The sequence below is a fragment of the Solea solea genome, chromosome 10, assembly GCF_958295425.1.
Source record: "Solea solea chromosome 10, fSolSol10.1, whole genome shotgun sequence".
Taxonomy (NCBI): Eukaryota; Metazoa; Chordata; class Actinopteri; order Pleuronectiformes; family Soleidae; genus Solea; species Solea solea.
In genome coordinates, this window is record NC_081143.1 from 5,497,400 (window position 1) to 5,511,519 (window position 14,120).

The window sequence follows — 14,120 nt, forward strand, 5'->3', positions numbered from 1 at the left end:
TGTAAGATGGTATGACCAGGCAATTTAAAGTCTACGTTGTGTTACTTTAGCTGAACGGCGGCAACGAGCAGACGAAGAGAAAGAACACGGTCAAAACTCGCCGAGTCATCCTGAAACACTGTCACAATGGAGTGGACCGCCATGGAAATTAACCCCGAGGTGGATAAATGACCATGTTTGATAACTTTTACCTTAACGTAACGGTTTCCGACGTTGAAAACTCACACTGTCGCCTTTGTTTTTGTCGTTTCAGATGCTCAACAAGGTGGGTAGCAAATGTTTGATTCGCACTAATGGCGGCATGTTGGTAATTTCAGCAGTCGGGTAAGTTTTAAAGTCAGTATTTGAATGTATGTACAGTTAAACCGTCTACGGAGGTGACCATTACAATGCTTTGAAGCCACTACGCAGTAGCGGACATACGTAGTTGGATATTTCTTTTAACAGTTCAGTTAAAAAATATAAAATAGCATTAAAGGATAGAGCCATAGTAAAAATGACATGCGTTTATTTGTATTTAATGAGCTGCAGCATCCTCCCCTGCTGCACCGTGTCCCCGCTGTGTCTGGGCTGAAAGGGTGTGGTCACCCTGGATCACCAGTGCAGCATGTTCACACCGTGGACACACGTCGTCACTGTCACCTCAACACCGTGTTTTGTCTGTTTACTCCTCGTGTTTTGTCTGTTTACTCCTCGTGTGTTTCAGATGATGGATAAGCTCGGCGTGGGTGACAGCTGGCGCTTCGTGGATGTGCTGGGGCTGGAGGGTGAGCAACTCTCCACCGTCCCGGCACCATGTTGTGCCCTGATGCTGCTCTTCCCACTCACACAACAGGTAGTAATAATGTGGCGGTGATGGGGACTGAGGGTGGGATGCATTATGCCAAGACGTTTGAAGTTATAATAGCTGGATATGTAAAATGTATGTTATTAAAGTTCATCAAAACAAATTAATATCTCATCCATGATAACATTCTTCCAACCCTCTTTCTTTTTTTCAATTCATATGTATGGGGGTTAATTCATAAATTCAAGGAGAGTTCAAGATATCTTAAATTGGAATTGTGTCTAGTCTCAATTAATGTAATTGTGGGTAGTTGCAGATATCCATTCTATATAAATTGTAGATATCTACAATTTAAGTAAAGATATCTGCAACGGCACACCCCATACACATGGATGAAAAAAGTGATGTCATTTGTAATAGGAAGAATGTCATGGTGGATAAGTTCAACTGTTCTTTTGACTAAGAGAATGTGATTTCTGGGTCCAGACTACCTAGTTAGTTAATGTTAAAACAGAGATGCAGAGAGGGCATGAGGAGGGAGAAGCAGCTGTGCGATGATGAGGAAGTGAATCAGCAGATGCCAACCCGTTATATCAAATTCCCAATCAATCAATTCCACTGGTCTTCAAAATTATGAAAACATTTCAGTTCGTCAACATGATGTATCCAGATGTCTTTTGTTTTATCATAAGTTCAAAACCCCAAAATATTAGTTTTAAAATGATGCAACAGAAACTTAACTAGCAATTATTTTGTGTTTTTTTTTAAATAAATTGTTGCTGCTTTTCTTTGTCTTGATATTGTAAGAAATTACATTTGTTATCATATGAAACAAGGCACTTCAGACATCATCGATTAAAATAAAATATATGTCACGTAAACATGCCAATCTGAAAACTCTGACCCGATACAGCCACAGACCTTTCGGAAACAAATTTCATTCTGAACGAGGGGGCTGGTATATGCCGATCGTCATTCAGATCAGTGTTCAATCGATCTGATCATGACTTTTTATCATGTATCTGCTTCACGTAAACGTGACTTATTGAATTTATTATCTGTTTGAAGAAAATTGTGTATTTCTGTTCCAAATAAGAATAAAGAACAAACACGAAAGTCACAGGAAATGGAGGAAAATGAGATGGATAGCGTACAACAAGGGGACGAGCAGACACGTGCACTGGTTCTCTACTACGGAAGTGGAAGTGAAGCTTTTTGTACTTCTACTTCTGGAAAATTAGATGACACTACGCATGTCATAATAGTCAATTCTGAAGGAACACTTGATGTGTGTTCACACCACAATCGGATCATTTTATTTTGCGTCCATGTAAACAATGGAATTATAAACTCCAGTCGGAACAAACCAGAAAGTGGTGATGGGCGTTTTTAACTGGTGACATCTGCGATGTTCTGTAGATCAATGTGTGAATGGATAAATCATAAAATAAGTAATAAAACAATTGTAAAAGTTTCAGTTGTACCTTCCGTTTGTCTACACAGTGTGTTCTTAAAGCCAGATGATAATGAACACTCTTTCTGTGTTTATGACAGCATGAGTCTTTCAGAGAGCAGCAGGTGGGCAATATTGCAGAAGACTCCAAGGCTTATTTCCTGAAGCAGACAGTAGTCAATTCCTGTGGCACCATTGCCCTGCTTCATGCTGTGGCCAACAATCAGAGCAAAGTGACCTTCAGTAAGTGAAAGTGAAGTGCATCCTGGAACAATGTAGCATGAACAATAGCACAGATTGATGTACAAAGCAAGCATGATGGGGCGTGGGTTAGTAAAGCAGGCACTCCTGAGGATGAGTCCTACTGCAGAGATTATAATCTGGCTTGTGTACCTTTGCTGCTTGTGAAATTAATTAGGTTTCCAAATCTTTACAAAATAAGAAATATTTTTGCATCAATTACTTTCTAACATGTATAATCTGTTTGACAATTTCTGTTAGGAAAATGTGCGTACTCAAGAATGTACAGAATTGTGTCTGTGGCATGTTCTACAACTGAAAAGAAATGAATATTTATTATTAATCTACTGCTCTGTGTTTTCAGATTCTGATTCTGCCTTAAAGAAATTCCTAGATGAGACTGCAAACATGTCTGCTGATGACCGTGCCAAACATCTGGAAAAGAACCAGGTACTGCTGATTTATGTCAAATGGATCTTGTGCAGATTTATCTCACAAGATACTCTATCTACTCTCTATGATCTCTGCTTGTGTGTACCTGGTCATTGTTTTGAAAATATAAAATAAATGTCAAAGTGGTTTATGAAATGCAAACTGAGCTGATACTATTGTGTTTCTTGTGCAGGCAATCTGTGATGCTCACAGTGAGGTTGCAGTGCAGGGCCAGTGCAGGGTAAGTAACTACAATCTCAACAGCTACTTATGGTAGGGATGCACGATATTACTGACACAATATCAGTATTGGATGAAAGTGGCTTTCAAATCGGCAAATGCACCTAGATTAGGGGTGGGAATCTGTATCAGTCCGATACTGGCCAAAATCACTGGTTTGAATATCGGACAAATAAAAATGTAAAATCCGATAGAAATCCAAAAATCTTTTGTATCGCATGCTTCACTATGCATAGACTGTGAAATGGTATGACTGACTAAAACAGAGGGTAGAATAGTCTGCTACCTCATTGACTTCTGTGCTGACACCCTCCCTCTCTACTATTATATTTAAATGAAGAAAATGTATATCTATATCAGCTTTGTCATGATAATGCATAAAGTAGTATGCCAATTTCACTTCAGAAGAGACTAAATGACCTCTGCAGTTGGGCATAGGGAAAACTGTATATATCAGTATCAGTTATCAGCCCAGGCACTTCTGATATATTGGCATATCGGATAACAGCTAAAAGTCCAATATTGAGCGTCCCTAACTAATGGATTACTGCACATTTAACCCACAGTGGATTCATTATGCATGAACTGTCATCCTAATGGTCACTAAATGTTAACTGATTCCTCTCTGCATATGTTACAAATCTGAAAATGCTTTCAGTAATACAAGATTTTGATCTCTTTCTCTGTCCTGCACATTTGGTCTCCCATGCATAAGTTGGGTATTTATCCTCAAAGGATAAGAGACTTTAGTAAACCAGATGTAGACGATGTTGATGCAGTTTGCACTTTTTGTGCACGTTTTCTCTGAAGCTTTTTTAAAATGAATTTACTAACTCAAAGTAATACTTACACATTATTTCACTTTCACAGCCGGAAGCTGACAATGTCAACTTCCACTTTATTGCCTTTGTCAATGTGAATGGACAACTTTATGAATTTGGTAAGTATGTACATGCATCATGCATATTATTGTATGTGTTTTACATGAGATGGAGACATTGGATTCTCTATTTTTTGTTTTTAAGATGGGAGAATGAATGGGCCAGTGAAACATGGAGCCACCAATGAAAAATCCTTCATAATGGTATGTAAAAAATTAATCTTCAACTTAATGTGTCTGTTATGGATTATTTTTTTTTTTTTAATGTTCCTTTTGAGAGTCCTTTAGTTGTATATCAAGCCACCACAAGATGTCGCCACATGCATTGGTTATAGAAATGAAATATGATTCACTGGAGTAGTATCCTCAGATGTCTTCATTGACATATAGTGGGTAGAGAGACATTTCAAATGTTGTTTCCTGTGTCTTCTTCTTTTTAATCATGTGCAGGATGCATCCAAAGTGTGCCGTGGATTCGTGGAAAGGGAGCAAGGTGAAGTCCGTTTCTCTGCTGTGGCTCTTTGTCGCAGTTAGATCATCGGTAGAGAACGATATCATCAACAGAGAGGTCTGTCTGCATTCACATGGCCAACGCAATCAGCAGGCACCCACAGTGACCTGTGCACACACATACATCTGCAGACACTATGCACAATAAAGCACACATTGTTTCCACACATTGCACTCTCATCTCACGAACAAAGCATTCTTTCGCATTAGCACATGCCCACTCATACTATCAAAAACCCTTTCGTTCTGCTTACACTAACTAATACAAGCTGGTCCAAATCTCTTTTTTCTGTTTTCTCATGTAGCTGTTAAAACTGTAAAACTTGAAGACCGATGTTGTTCCAGTTTTTTTTTGTGTGTTATTATTGGTGCATCTGTGTCCAACTGGGAAAAAAATAATACACCGTCTTTTGTGCCTATTTGTTTAAAAACAACATTTGAATGCCACCATTTGCTGTGTGGTTGAGGTTGTAAGAATCTTACATTCCTGAAGGAAGCCCAAATGTGTCTGTAGGAATAATTTAACCATTGTTCAGAGCATGCATGCAACCTTTTGCATCATATTCCTGGGTGTCATACTGACATTTCCCTGAAACTCTGTGTTCTCTCAGAAGTTTAAATTTAAAATGGAGAATTACAACATTAGTGGCAGATCACAGAAACGTTCTTTGGGCAATTTTCTTTTTGTTTTAAATGCACTTTATTTGAAAATGTCTCTGAATGATCTCAATGCCCTCATAGTCACATGCACTGATACTGTGTTAGTTTAACACTAAAACAAAAAATTTGAAAATTTGCTGCTGTATGTTGCGGTTGTTCAGGATGATTAGTTCTGTATACCCAAGCTGTGTTAAATTTGTTTACTGTTTTCTGCACTTTGCAAATACTGCTGTAGTTCTGCTGGTGATGCGGCTGTGAAAATTCAATAAAGCATCCATTAAAATTAAAAGTGTCTATCGTTTTTGGAGATTAAGGATCACGCTTCCCATGTGCACCTGCTTTCTACAATCACCTGAAGTGTGTTGAACTGCAAGAACAATAAAATTTGTAAAAAGTAGCTATTCTTGGTGTAGTTTTGCAGGAGTGGTTAGAACAAAACTGAAAATGTCATATACCAAATAATGAAACATGATAATGAAAAGAAAGCTGCAGCCCCAAATCTTAATAAATTACAAAACACAACCAATTTATGTAGTATTAAATTATTCCGTTTGTCACAAATTTGCATTTAACCTGACCTACATTCATATTTTCTGTCTCTCTGGAGCATGAAGCTGTTAATATCCTCAGGCCTTTATGGCTCAGGGTTCATTCTCGCTGATCTGAACTCATTTTTTGTTTTGAAGACCTGAAACAAGAGAAGAATTCATGATAGACTGGAGTTTTACTAACAAGATCTTTCTCTAATTGGCTGTTAAAGGCTAGAACGTGTGACCAGGACCTTTGTAACGGTACTTTTGGCCAACAGGACTGAAACTGAATGCATCAATCTGAGGCCAGAAATCCTTACTCAGACATCTCTCCCTTTAGGTGATTTGTTGCACTGGAAATAAAGGTTTTACCTGTCATTTGAAAGGGCCATAAATATTTGCACACAATAGGAAAGAGACAGAAGTTATCAATGTCCAAACCAGCTGTTTACACAACTGTTATCAGTGGCTTCTACTTAGGCTATCGGTGCTTATGTCTCTGATGGCTGCTGAGCCACTGACATGGATTATTGATCTTTGTATGTGACTGAACTTTTTTTTAACAAGACAAACCTGCACTGTGGTCAATTTGATAACACTGAGGTCATTTGGTAGGTTATAAACTAGAAGGGGTTAACATAGTTAAGACTCTTGGTCTACTTTAGGGATTCAGGATATGCATTTCTACAACTCTTTGCTGTAATTTTATTACATATGATTGTATTTAGCATACTGATTAACAACAAAATAACATATCTCCACGTCTTTGGCCGTGAAAGGGGATTTAGACCCTCATGTTCTGACAAAAAGTTGAGGTTGAAATTTGACTAGAGATATGCACCTGCACTTGTTTTTGTATGCTATAATGATTAGCTGATGATCGATTATTATTATTTGGCGTTACAAAACGTACAAGCTGAGCTTGGAGTAGAGTCGCTGCTTTCTTGGACACCTTTAATTGGAAGTTTTAAAGGCAAGTTCCACTGGTAGGAGGTTTGGAGTAGACACAGAACATGTTTGTGAGAAAATATAGTAAATGTCATTTGACCTGTGAAGGTCTAACCATGATTCTACAGAAGGATCTGTAAAATGTTGCCCTGGACAGGGATGTCTGAACGATTTTGCTTTCAACATAACTCATTTGTTTTTATGAAATGAGGCTGAACTTAAGTTTGTGACACAAAAAAAAATGGAATAAAACCAACTTTGCAACAAAAGGGGCCTCAGACGAACTTTAACAAAACAGCTCTTGAAACCACAGTTTTCTTGCCAGACATCACTAGTGTACATTTCTGACTGAAGTTGTTAATGTGATTATGTATGATGTAATGAGCCTTTTGAGTGTGGCTTTTCAGGCCCAATCAGTAAGTACATCTCTGTTCAATGACTAAAAACCATGGGCATGATTCCAAGGGCCCAACGATTAAAGGGTTTACACACTCACGGGCCACTTTATTAGGTACACCATTACCCTATCACATGGCAGCCAGCAACTCAGTGAAGATGAACAGCTGTAATTCAATATGAGCATCCAAGTGTGGAAGAAAGGACTTTGAAGGTGACATGATTGTTGTTGCTCGGGTGTATTTCAGAAACTGTTTATCTACTGGGGTTTTCACTCACACACAACCATTACAGAGAATGGTCTTAAAAAGAGAAATTATTCAGTGAGGCACGGGGGGCCCACAATCCATGGGCCCCAAAACGTATATATTTGATATGTTCTCTCCTTTTAAAAACTCTGGCTATGGTTGAATGTGTAATAAAAGAGACGTATTTTGCAAGTCCACCCCCCCCTGTCTGTTCCATGCTCCCCCCACCGGATAGATTCCTGCCTGCGCGTTCACGTGTCCTGAAATGCGCGGCAGTAGCAGCAGCGGCGGCGGCGGCTGAGGACACAGGACACAGGACACGACCACTACACCGCAGCAGCCTCACGCAGTTCGGCGGCGCAGCAGAATTGTTATTTTTAGCGCTTGGTTCGTGCTGCAGCGTGGCTCGGTTCGTGGCTCGGTTCTGTCTCTGTTTCTGCCTCCACCACAGTTTAAACAGCAGTCGCTCAGTGAGTGAGTGAAGGCTGAGTGAGCGCGAGGCAGGCTGCGCGGTTGTTGACGGTCGAGAGGGAAAGGAGGAGGATAACGGAGGTGGAGAGACACAAACAGCAGCAGCACACATTTGAAGAGACCTACTTTCATCAGCTTTAAGTGAACTAACTGCCCGCTCACAGATGGCCAGCCCCGCTGCAGGTCGACCCGTCCCGACTGCTCCGACGAGGGACGAGCCGCGGGAGCCGAACCATCCAGAACCAGCCTGTCAGGAGGCGCAGAAATGGATAGAGGTGAGTGAAGTTGTAGACCATGGGCCTGTTACTCCAGGGGAAATGGGTCAGACTGCCACACACTGGGGCCGAGGATATAAATACACGACCCCGGCAGCAGCAGCAGCGGCACCGGTGCGTCGTCACCTGTTGTGTGAACGATGCAGTGTCGTGTTACCGCAGTGGGACTGTGCTGCATGCGTGTGAAAAGTTTTCACACTCATGTCAGAATCTTATTGAACCGTGACTCGGCTTTTAACACAAACAAAGTAGTGAAATACACAAACAAACAAAATAATAAAAAAACACCTCGCATTATTCCATAATGTCCCGTTTATTTAGCTCGTTCATTACTTGCTAGCAGGGGAAACGCCCCCTTTCCCGGGCGCGAGGAGATTCCGGTTGCCATGGTTATGAAACCGGGCCAGTATTCATGCGCGAGACGTTACTGTAACTGTACCAACGGTGGATGGAATGAGATTATTATCCGTGGTCTGCTGCCCGATCACCCCCTCCATCACCATCACAGGATAAAATAACACCCCACTCTCTGTCTCTAAGCCTGGGAGGTGAAGCATGATTTGCCGGATGGAGTTTCGTTATGACCTATTTATTCCACCATCATGGCTGAGTCTGCTCCAGCCCAGCTTCCTGCCAGCTGCTCTATCTCACAGGGGAAGTCCAGGTTTGGACACACATATAAATTACATTTAATGTCTACCATAATCGTCAGCTTTTTTTCAAATCCTTGTTTATCCTGAACCAGTTTGCTTTACAAATTACACAACACATTAACAGTGTTGGCATTTAAATGAAGTTGCCTTGGACCCATGTCCAAGAGGAAAGGACTTGGGCTTGTAACCGAAAAATTGCCGGTTCAATCCTGGGAAGGGTGGAGGGCTGATGTGCCCATGAGCAAGGCACATTGCCTCCCTTTGCTCCCCAGGCATAGTTAAGTGCTACCCACTGCTCCTGCGTCTGGCTTGTGTGTCACTACTGTTGTGTAATAAGGATGGGTCAAATTCACTATCAGTCATCATCTACCGCTTTATCCTCTGCCAGAGGGTCGCAGGGGGTGCTGTGCCAATCTCAGCTACATCGGGCGATAGGCGGGGTACACCCTGGACAGTTCGCCAGTCCATCGCAGGGCCACACACAGATAGAGACAAACAACCATTCATTCTCACACTCACTCCTATGGTCAATTTAGAGTGTTCAATTTACCTATCCCCACATTGCATGTTTTTGGCCTGTGGGAGGAAGCCGGAGAACCCGGAGAGAACCCACGCACACACTGGGAGAACATGCAAACTCCATGCAGAAAGGCCCTTGTTCCAACCGGGGCTCGAACCCGGGTCTTCTCGCTGCAAGGGGAGAGTGCTAACCACTAGACCACCGCGTGGCCCCAAATTCACTATCACTAATTCTAATTGTTTAATCTGAGCATATAAAAAGTAGATACTGTGGTGGCAAAGATTACTAGTGTTTGTAGTGTTATTTTCCCTCTGTATCAGCTGTGGACCTCTAACTGTAGCAATTATTTATGAGTCCTGTATTGAACAAGCGTTCACAAGACTGTTTTCATTTAATAAAAATAAATAAAAACAATCTGCATCCTGACAAGCATTTCAGCTCCATGTCAGAAGTGATCGGCATCTAATTTTCATACTAAAACAGCTAAAGAATGTATAGAACATCATATAACCATTCAGGCACAATGGACGTATGCATGCCAATGTAAACAGGAAGCTGATTCGCTCCTCTGACTGCAGTTTCAGAAAACAAGATCCAGAACAGTGGTGAAAAGTCAGAAAGCAGTCATTTTTTTGTTCGGTGAAACTGAAACTTTTGTTTACATGTGATTAGATTAGTTTAGATGTGGCCAATATGAACCAACCAGGAAGTGAATGTGAGAGCTCAGTTTTTGCCTGTCCAGACTAATGGTGTGTTCCGGTTGTAGTGAGAAGTGCTGGAAATAAAATTGGTTTCTGTGCCATGTTATGAAGGCGTCTACATGGTCCACATCTTGGAATGTTTCATGGTGAATCCCGATTGCGGATCACTGGAAGTCATGTAGTGTAAACTAGGCTTAAGTGGCATTTATCCTCCACCAGAGGGTCGCGGGGGGTGCTGTGCCAATCTCAGCTACATCGGGCGATAGGCGGGGTACACCCTGGACAGTTCGCCAGTCCATCGCAGGGCCACATACAGAGACAGACAAACAACCATTCACTCTCACACTCACTCCTATGGTCAATTTAGAGTGTCCAATTTACCTAATCCCCACATTGCATGTTTTTGGACTGTGGGAGGAAGCCAGAGAACCCGGAGAGAACCCACACACACACGGGGAGAACATGCAAACTCCATGCAGAAAGGCCCTTGTTCCTTTCGAACCCGGGTCTTCTCGCTGCAAGGCGAGAGTGCTAACCACTACACCACCGTGTAGCCTAATTTGAGTCTTGTCTAAGTACAATTTAAAGTAGGTTCTCAAAAAATATTTTGAGTATAATTTTGGTATAATAACCTGCTGTATTAGGTTGTCCCCCTCTCATCTGTGGGCTCCAGGCAGTTGTCTGTTCCTACCCTGCATTGCTGAACACAATATCAAGGGCAAAAAAAAAAAAGTATAATCATTATCATCCCTCCAAAACCACAAAGCTGCAGGATATTAAAGCTGAAATCAAGTATAACTTACTGTGATAATAGTGTAGATGCTTTATGTGTATTCATGTGGATGGAGCATCTCTTATGTATCTGTCTCTGCCATTATCCCACTGTAAACTCCCTTTTCTTTGGCCAGGTAATTTCCACCCAAGTTTCCCTCATTCATTCGAGCAGTGGCACCGCAAGGAGAAAAGGAGAAAATGGCAGGGGCTGTTTACTTTAGAGCGCCTTAATTTATTAATTAAAATATCTATATTTGCCCTGGTGTACTGATTATGTTATTGTACGAGCAAGGACGATGATATATATCACCAAATTGATATTTCGACCCACCGCTAATATTAGGTAATAAAATTACCATGATATGTCATGATAGACTAAATTTGAATTGAATTGATATGCTGGCTTCACTGCTAACAAAATGTAAACTTTCATTTGTCGCCACAGTTTATGTTTTGATTTGGTGTTGTGGTTTTGTTGTGCCACAGCTAGGGCTGTTGTGGTTATGCAATGTTCATGGCGTTTAATGAAAGTGGCTTGACATCGTGCTGTGTAGTAATATGGAAGGGAAGCAAAAGCTTCAAACAAGATTAGCTGTACCTCTCTCATACACATTGTCAATGGATATTTAACATATATGTTTCTTCAGTGTGTTATTGTCACCTTGTCTCTTCACATTATGAGATCATTATTTGCTGCTTTGTGCATGAACACAGTGTAATGCCAGGTTTAAGTGCAGCTCCTTTGGCAACCATGTTCTTGTTCTACAGTGTTTTGAATTGGGATTGTAATTGAAACAGTTTTAAATGCTAGAGGCTGCTCTTTTACATTACATCTGTCTTCTTTAAAGCTCCTCAGTCACACAGTCTATTAAAGACCATTTAAGACTGGAATTAATTCTTTAACAGGAGTGGCAGTTAGTTTTGACCTTTCAGAGGCCATAGAAGTGGAGCATTTGTCTTTCATTCACCCAGTTCAGATCTGCCAGTGTCCCAAATCCAGTGCAAGAAAACCCAAGTTATCAGCATTTATATAAAAAATTCTATTTCTGTGGTCTGGAGAGTGATGACCCATTTAGATTTCCATCAAACCTTTCTTCAATGGAAAATGTTGAGTCTTATAAAGTCACACAAATACCACATAAATAACATTTCATAATACAGCAATCTTTTCTGTAAATAATGCATTATATCTTCTAAGAATTATTTTCAATATTTATTAATCTGTCAATTTTCGAAAATGAATTCATTATTCAATATCTTGCAGTGTCCTGTAGTGTGGTCCTGCTTTGTCGTCTTTCTGTCTCCGAATTCTCCAGTTATTTTCAGTCAGGTCATGCTCACTCCATTCCTGGTGGTGTATTTTTACCCTCTCACAGGTGGGCATGATTCAGGGTTAACCATGTCACCCTATGCTCCATGCAACATTTTCAGTCTGTGTGTAAGAGTATGCAAAGCATATGCACACACACACCACACACACACATTCATGTCGATCAGCTACTGCTCACACACTCCTCAGACACACCCCAGTTGGGTGACACTGGTCTCTATGGGAACATAACATGGACAGGATCTCAGGTGTCACTGTTTCCAGGGGGGCAGTAGAGCAGTAGGTGACATATCACCACATGACCAGGGCAGGAAATGACACTGGCACAGAGAAGACCATTACTGTCTTTTTATAGATGAGACAATGGTGGATTAGACTGTCCCAAACCTGATATACACTCTCAGAATCTAAGGTGGTTTTTAGATTCTTTGAATCTGACATTGAGCAGGTCAAACTAACTAGTGACAGGAAACCTCTGCTGTCACTCTGTAGAACGTAGCAAGGATTAGGGTCAGACACAGCGAGAATCTTATGTGACTGAGCGTATGTGTGTGTGTTTGTGTATGCGTAGTTTTGTAGTGAGGACATTTTGGGAAAGTGAGGACATTTTGGCTGGCCCTCACATCTTTAAAAGGCTTTTTGAGGGTTAAGACCTGGCTTTAGGGTTAGGGTTAGGCATTTATTTGTGATGGTTAAGGTTAGGGTAAGGGGCTAGGGAAGGACTTATGTCTACGAGGGTCCTCACAACTAATGCTGCGCAACCGTGTGTGTGTGTGTGCCAGATGTCGCAGCTGTCCTGAGCAGATTATGCCCTCAGACAGCCAGCTGTGTCTGGTTGAGAGAGAGAGAGAGTGAGAGCTGGAATTCGTCTTATTTCAGTGCGTCCAATTGTGTTTGAAAGAATGTGAAATAATGTTGACACAGACCTGCTGTTGTGTTTCATACCGCAGGGATTTTGTAAAGTTGTTGTGATGTCAGGATGTTCACACTGTGACAGTGAGCAGGAGTACCCAATGACCACTGAGCTGCGTTTTTGAGTTTTTTTCTGAGTTTCCAAAGAAATAATACTGATGTAATTTTGTAAAAATCAAGGATGTTGACAGTGCTAATATCTAAAATTTGATTATAGGAACATTTTGGTGTACGTCTGGATAATGAGCAAGATTTTAGTGTTAGCAAAGGTGTGTGCTCTATTAACAGTTTTAAGTTTTAGAAACTAAACACAACCTGATTGGGAACAGTAATGTAACGGTACATATATGCTGGATTACACATGACATATTGTTGATAGTCTCAAATAAGAACTGTGCAGATAGTCCATTAAGCACTGGATACATTGAAATGTAATCAGATTAATAGTATACTTTTGGTACTAATAATTTATTATACAGATGCACAGTATGATGCAGTGATTAACTTAGATGTACCTAATATTTGTCACTCTAATTTACGTTGCTGAATAAGTACATTCAGAAAATATTTTCAATAATATGTAGTACAATAACACCTAAATAATGCTGCATTTCCTTGTATTGAACAGATAAAAGCTGTTAGCAGCAGGACGATCTGTCACTGTCTGATGTCGACTCACTCTGATCCAGATTACACTCATCCTCAAATCTACAATACATCTGGATTATGGACTTTATCTCTGTGTTTTTTCCTCTCTTCCTTGTTCTGTTTTCCTGCCTCTTCATTGTGCAAAATGCTTCCTGTACATTATAAGTTTAAATCAAGTGGCAACACCACAAATAAAAACACAAGACTCTCAGTAGAGCTGAACCACTCCTCATCTCCACATCTTTTACCGATAATGCATTTCACGTCAGGACTGGCTTTACTGGAAGCACACAGATGGTTTAGAATGGTTTATGCTATAGTCCCAGTTTGTGCTTCTCATGGATTAGTCATCTGCTAGCAATATTTCAGAGTGATTCATCTGTTTAATTCCTCCCCCAAAAATGTTTGTGTAAATCAAAAAAATCGCAGGAAAAAAGTTATCACAGTTTCACCAAGTCTGAGGTCTTGTTTTGCTCCATCAACACATTTCAAAGCAGTTGTTGATTATTCAT

At 40.7% G+C, this 14,120-nt stretch overlaps 2 protein-coding genes across 2 annotated transcripts in view; both read left to right on the forward strand.

The window, feature by feature from the left end:
* On the forward strand, window positions 1-5,491 carry uchl1 (ubiquitin carboxyl-terminal esterase L1 (ubiquitin thiolesterase)). The gene is made up of 9 exons (XM_058641781.1): window positions 1-159; window positions 254-265; window positions 707-835; window positions 2,342-2,483; window positions 2,845-2,930; window positions 3,106-3,153; window positions 4,023-4,092; window positions 4,178-4,236; window positions 4,483-5,491. The coding sequence occupies exons 1-9, from the start codon at window positions 127-129 to the stop codon at window positions 4,564-4,566; spliced, it is 663 nt and encodes a 220-aa protein (XP_058497764.1). The 5' UTR covers window positions 1-126; the 3' UTR covers window positions 4,567-5,491.
* Window positions 5,492-7,607: 2,116 nt separating this feature from the next.
* LOC131466723 (LIM and calponin homology domains-containing protein 1-like) overlaps window positions 7,608-14,120 on the forward strand; it is a 28,970-nt gene continuing 22,457 nt past the window's right edge. Inside the window, exon 1 of the mRNA XM_058640159.1 lies at window positions 7,608-8,070. Within this exon, the coding sequence (XP_058496142.1) occupies window positions 7,960-8,070 (111 nt within the window). The 5' untranslated portion in view covers window positions 7,608-7,959. The remainder of the gene's footprint in view (window positions 8,071-14,120) is intronic.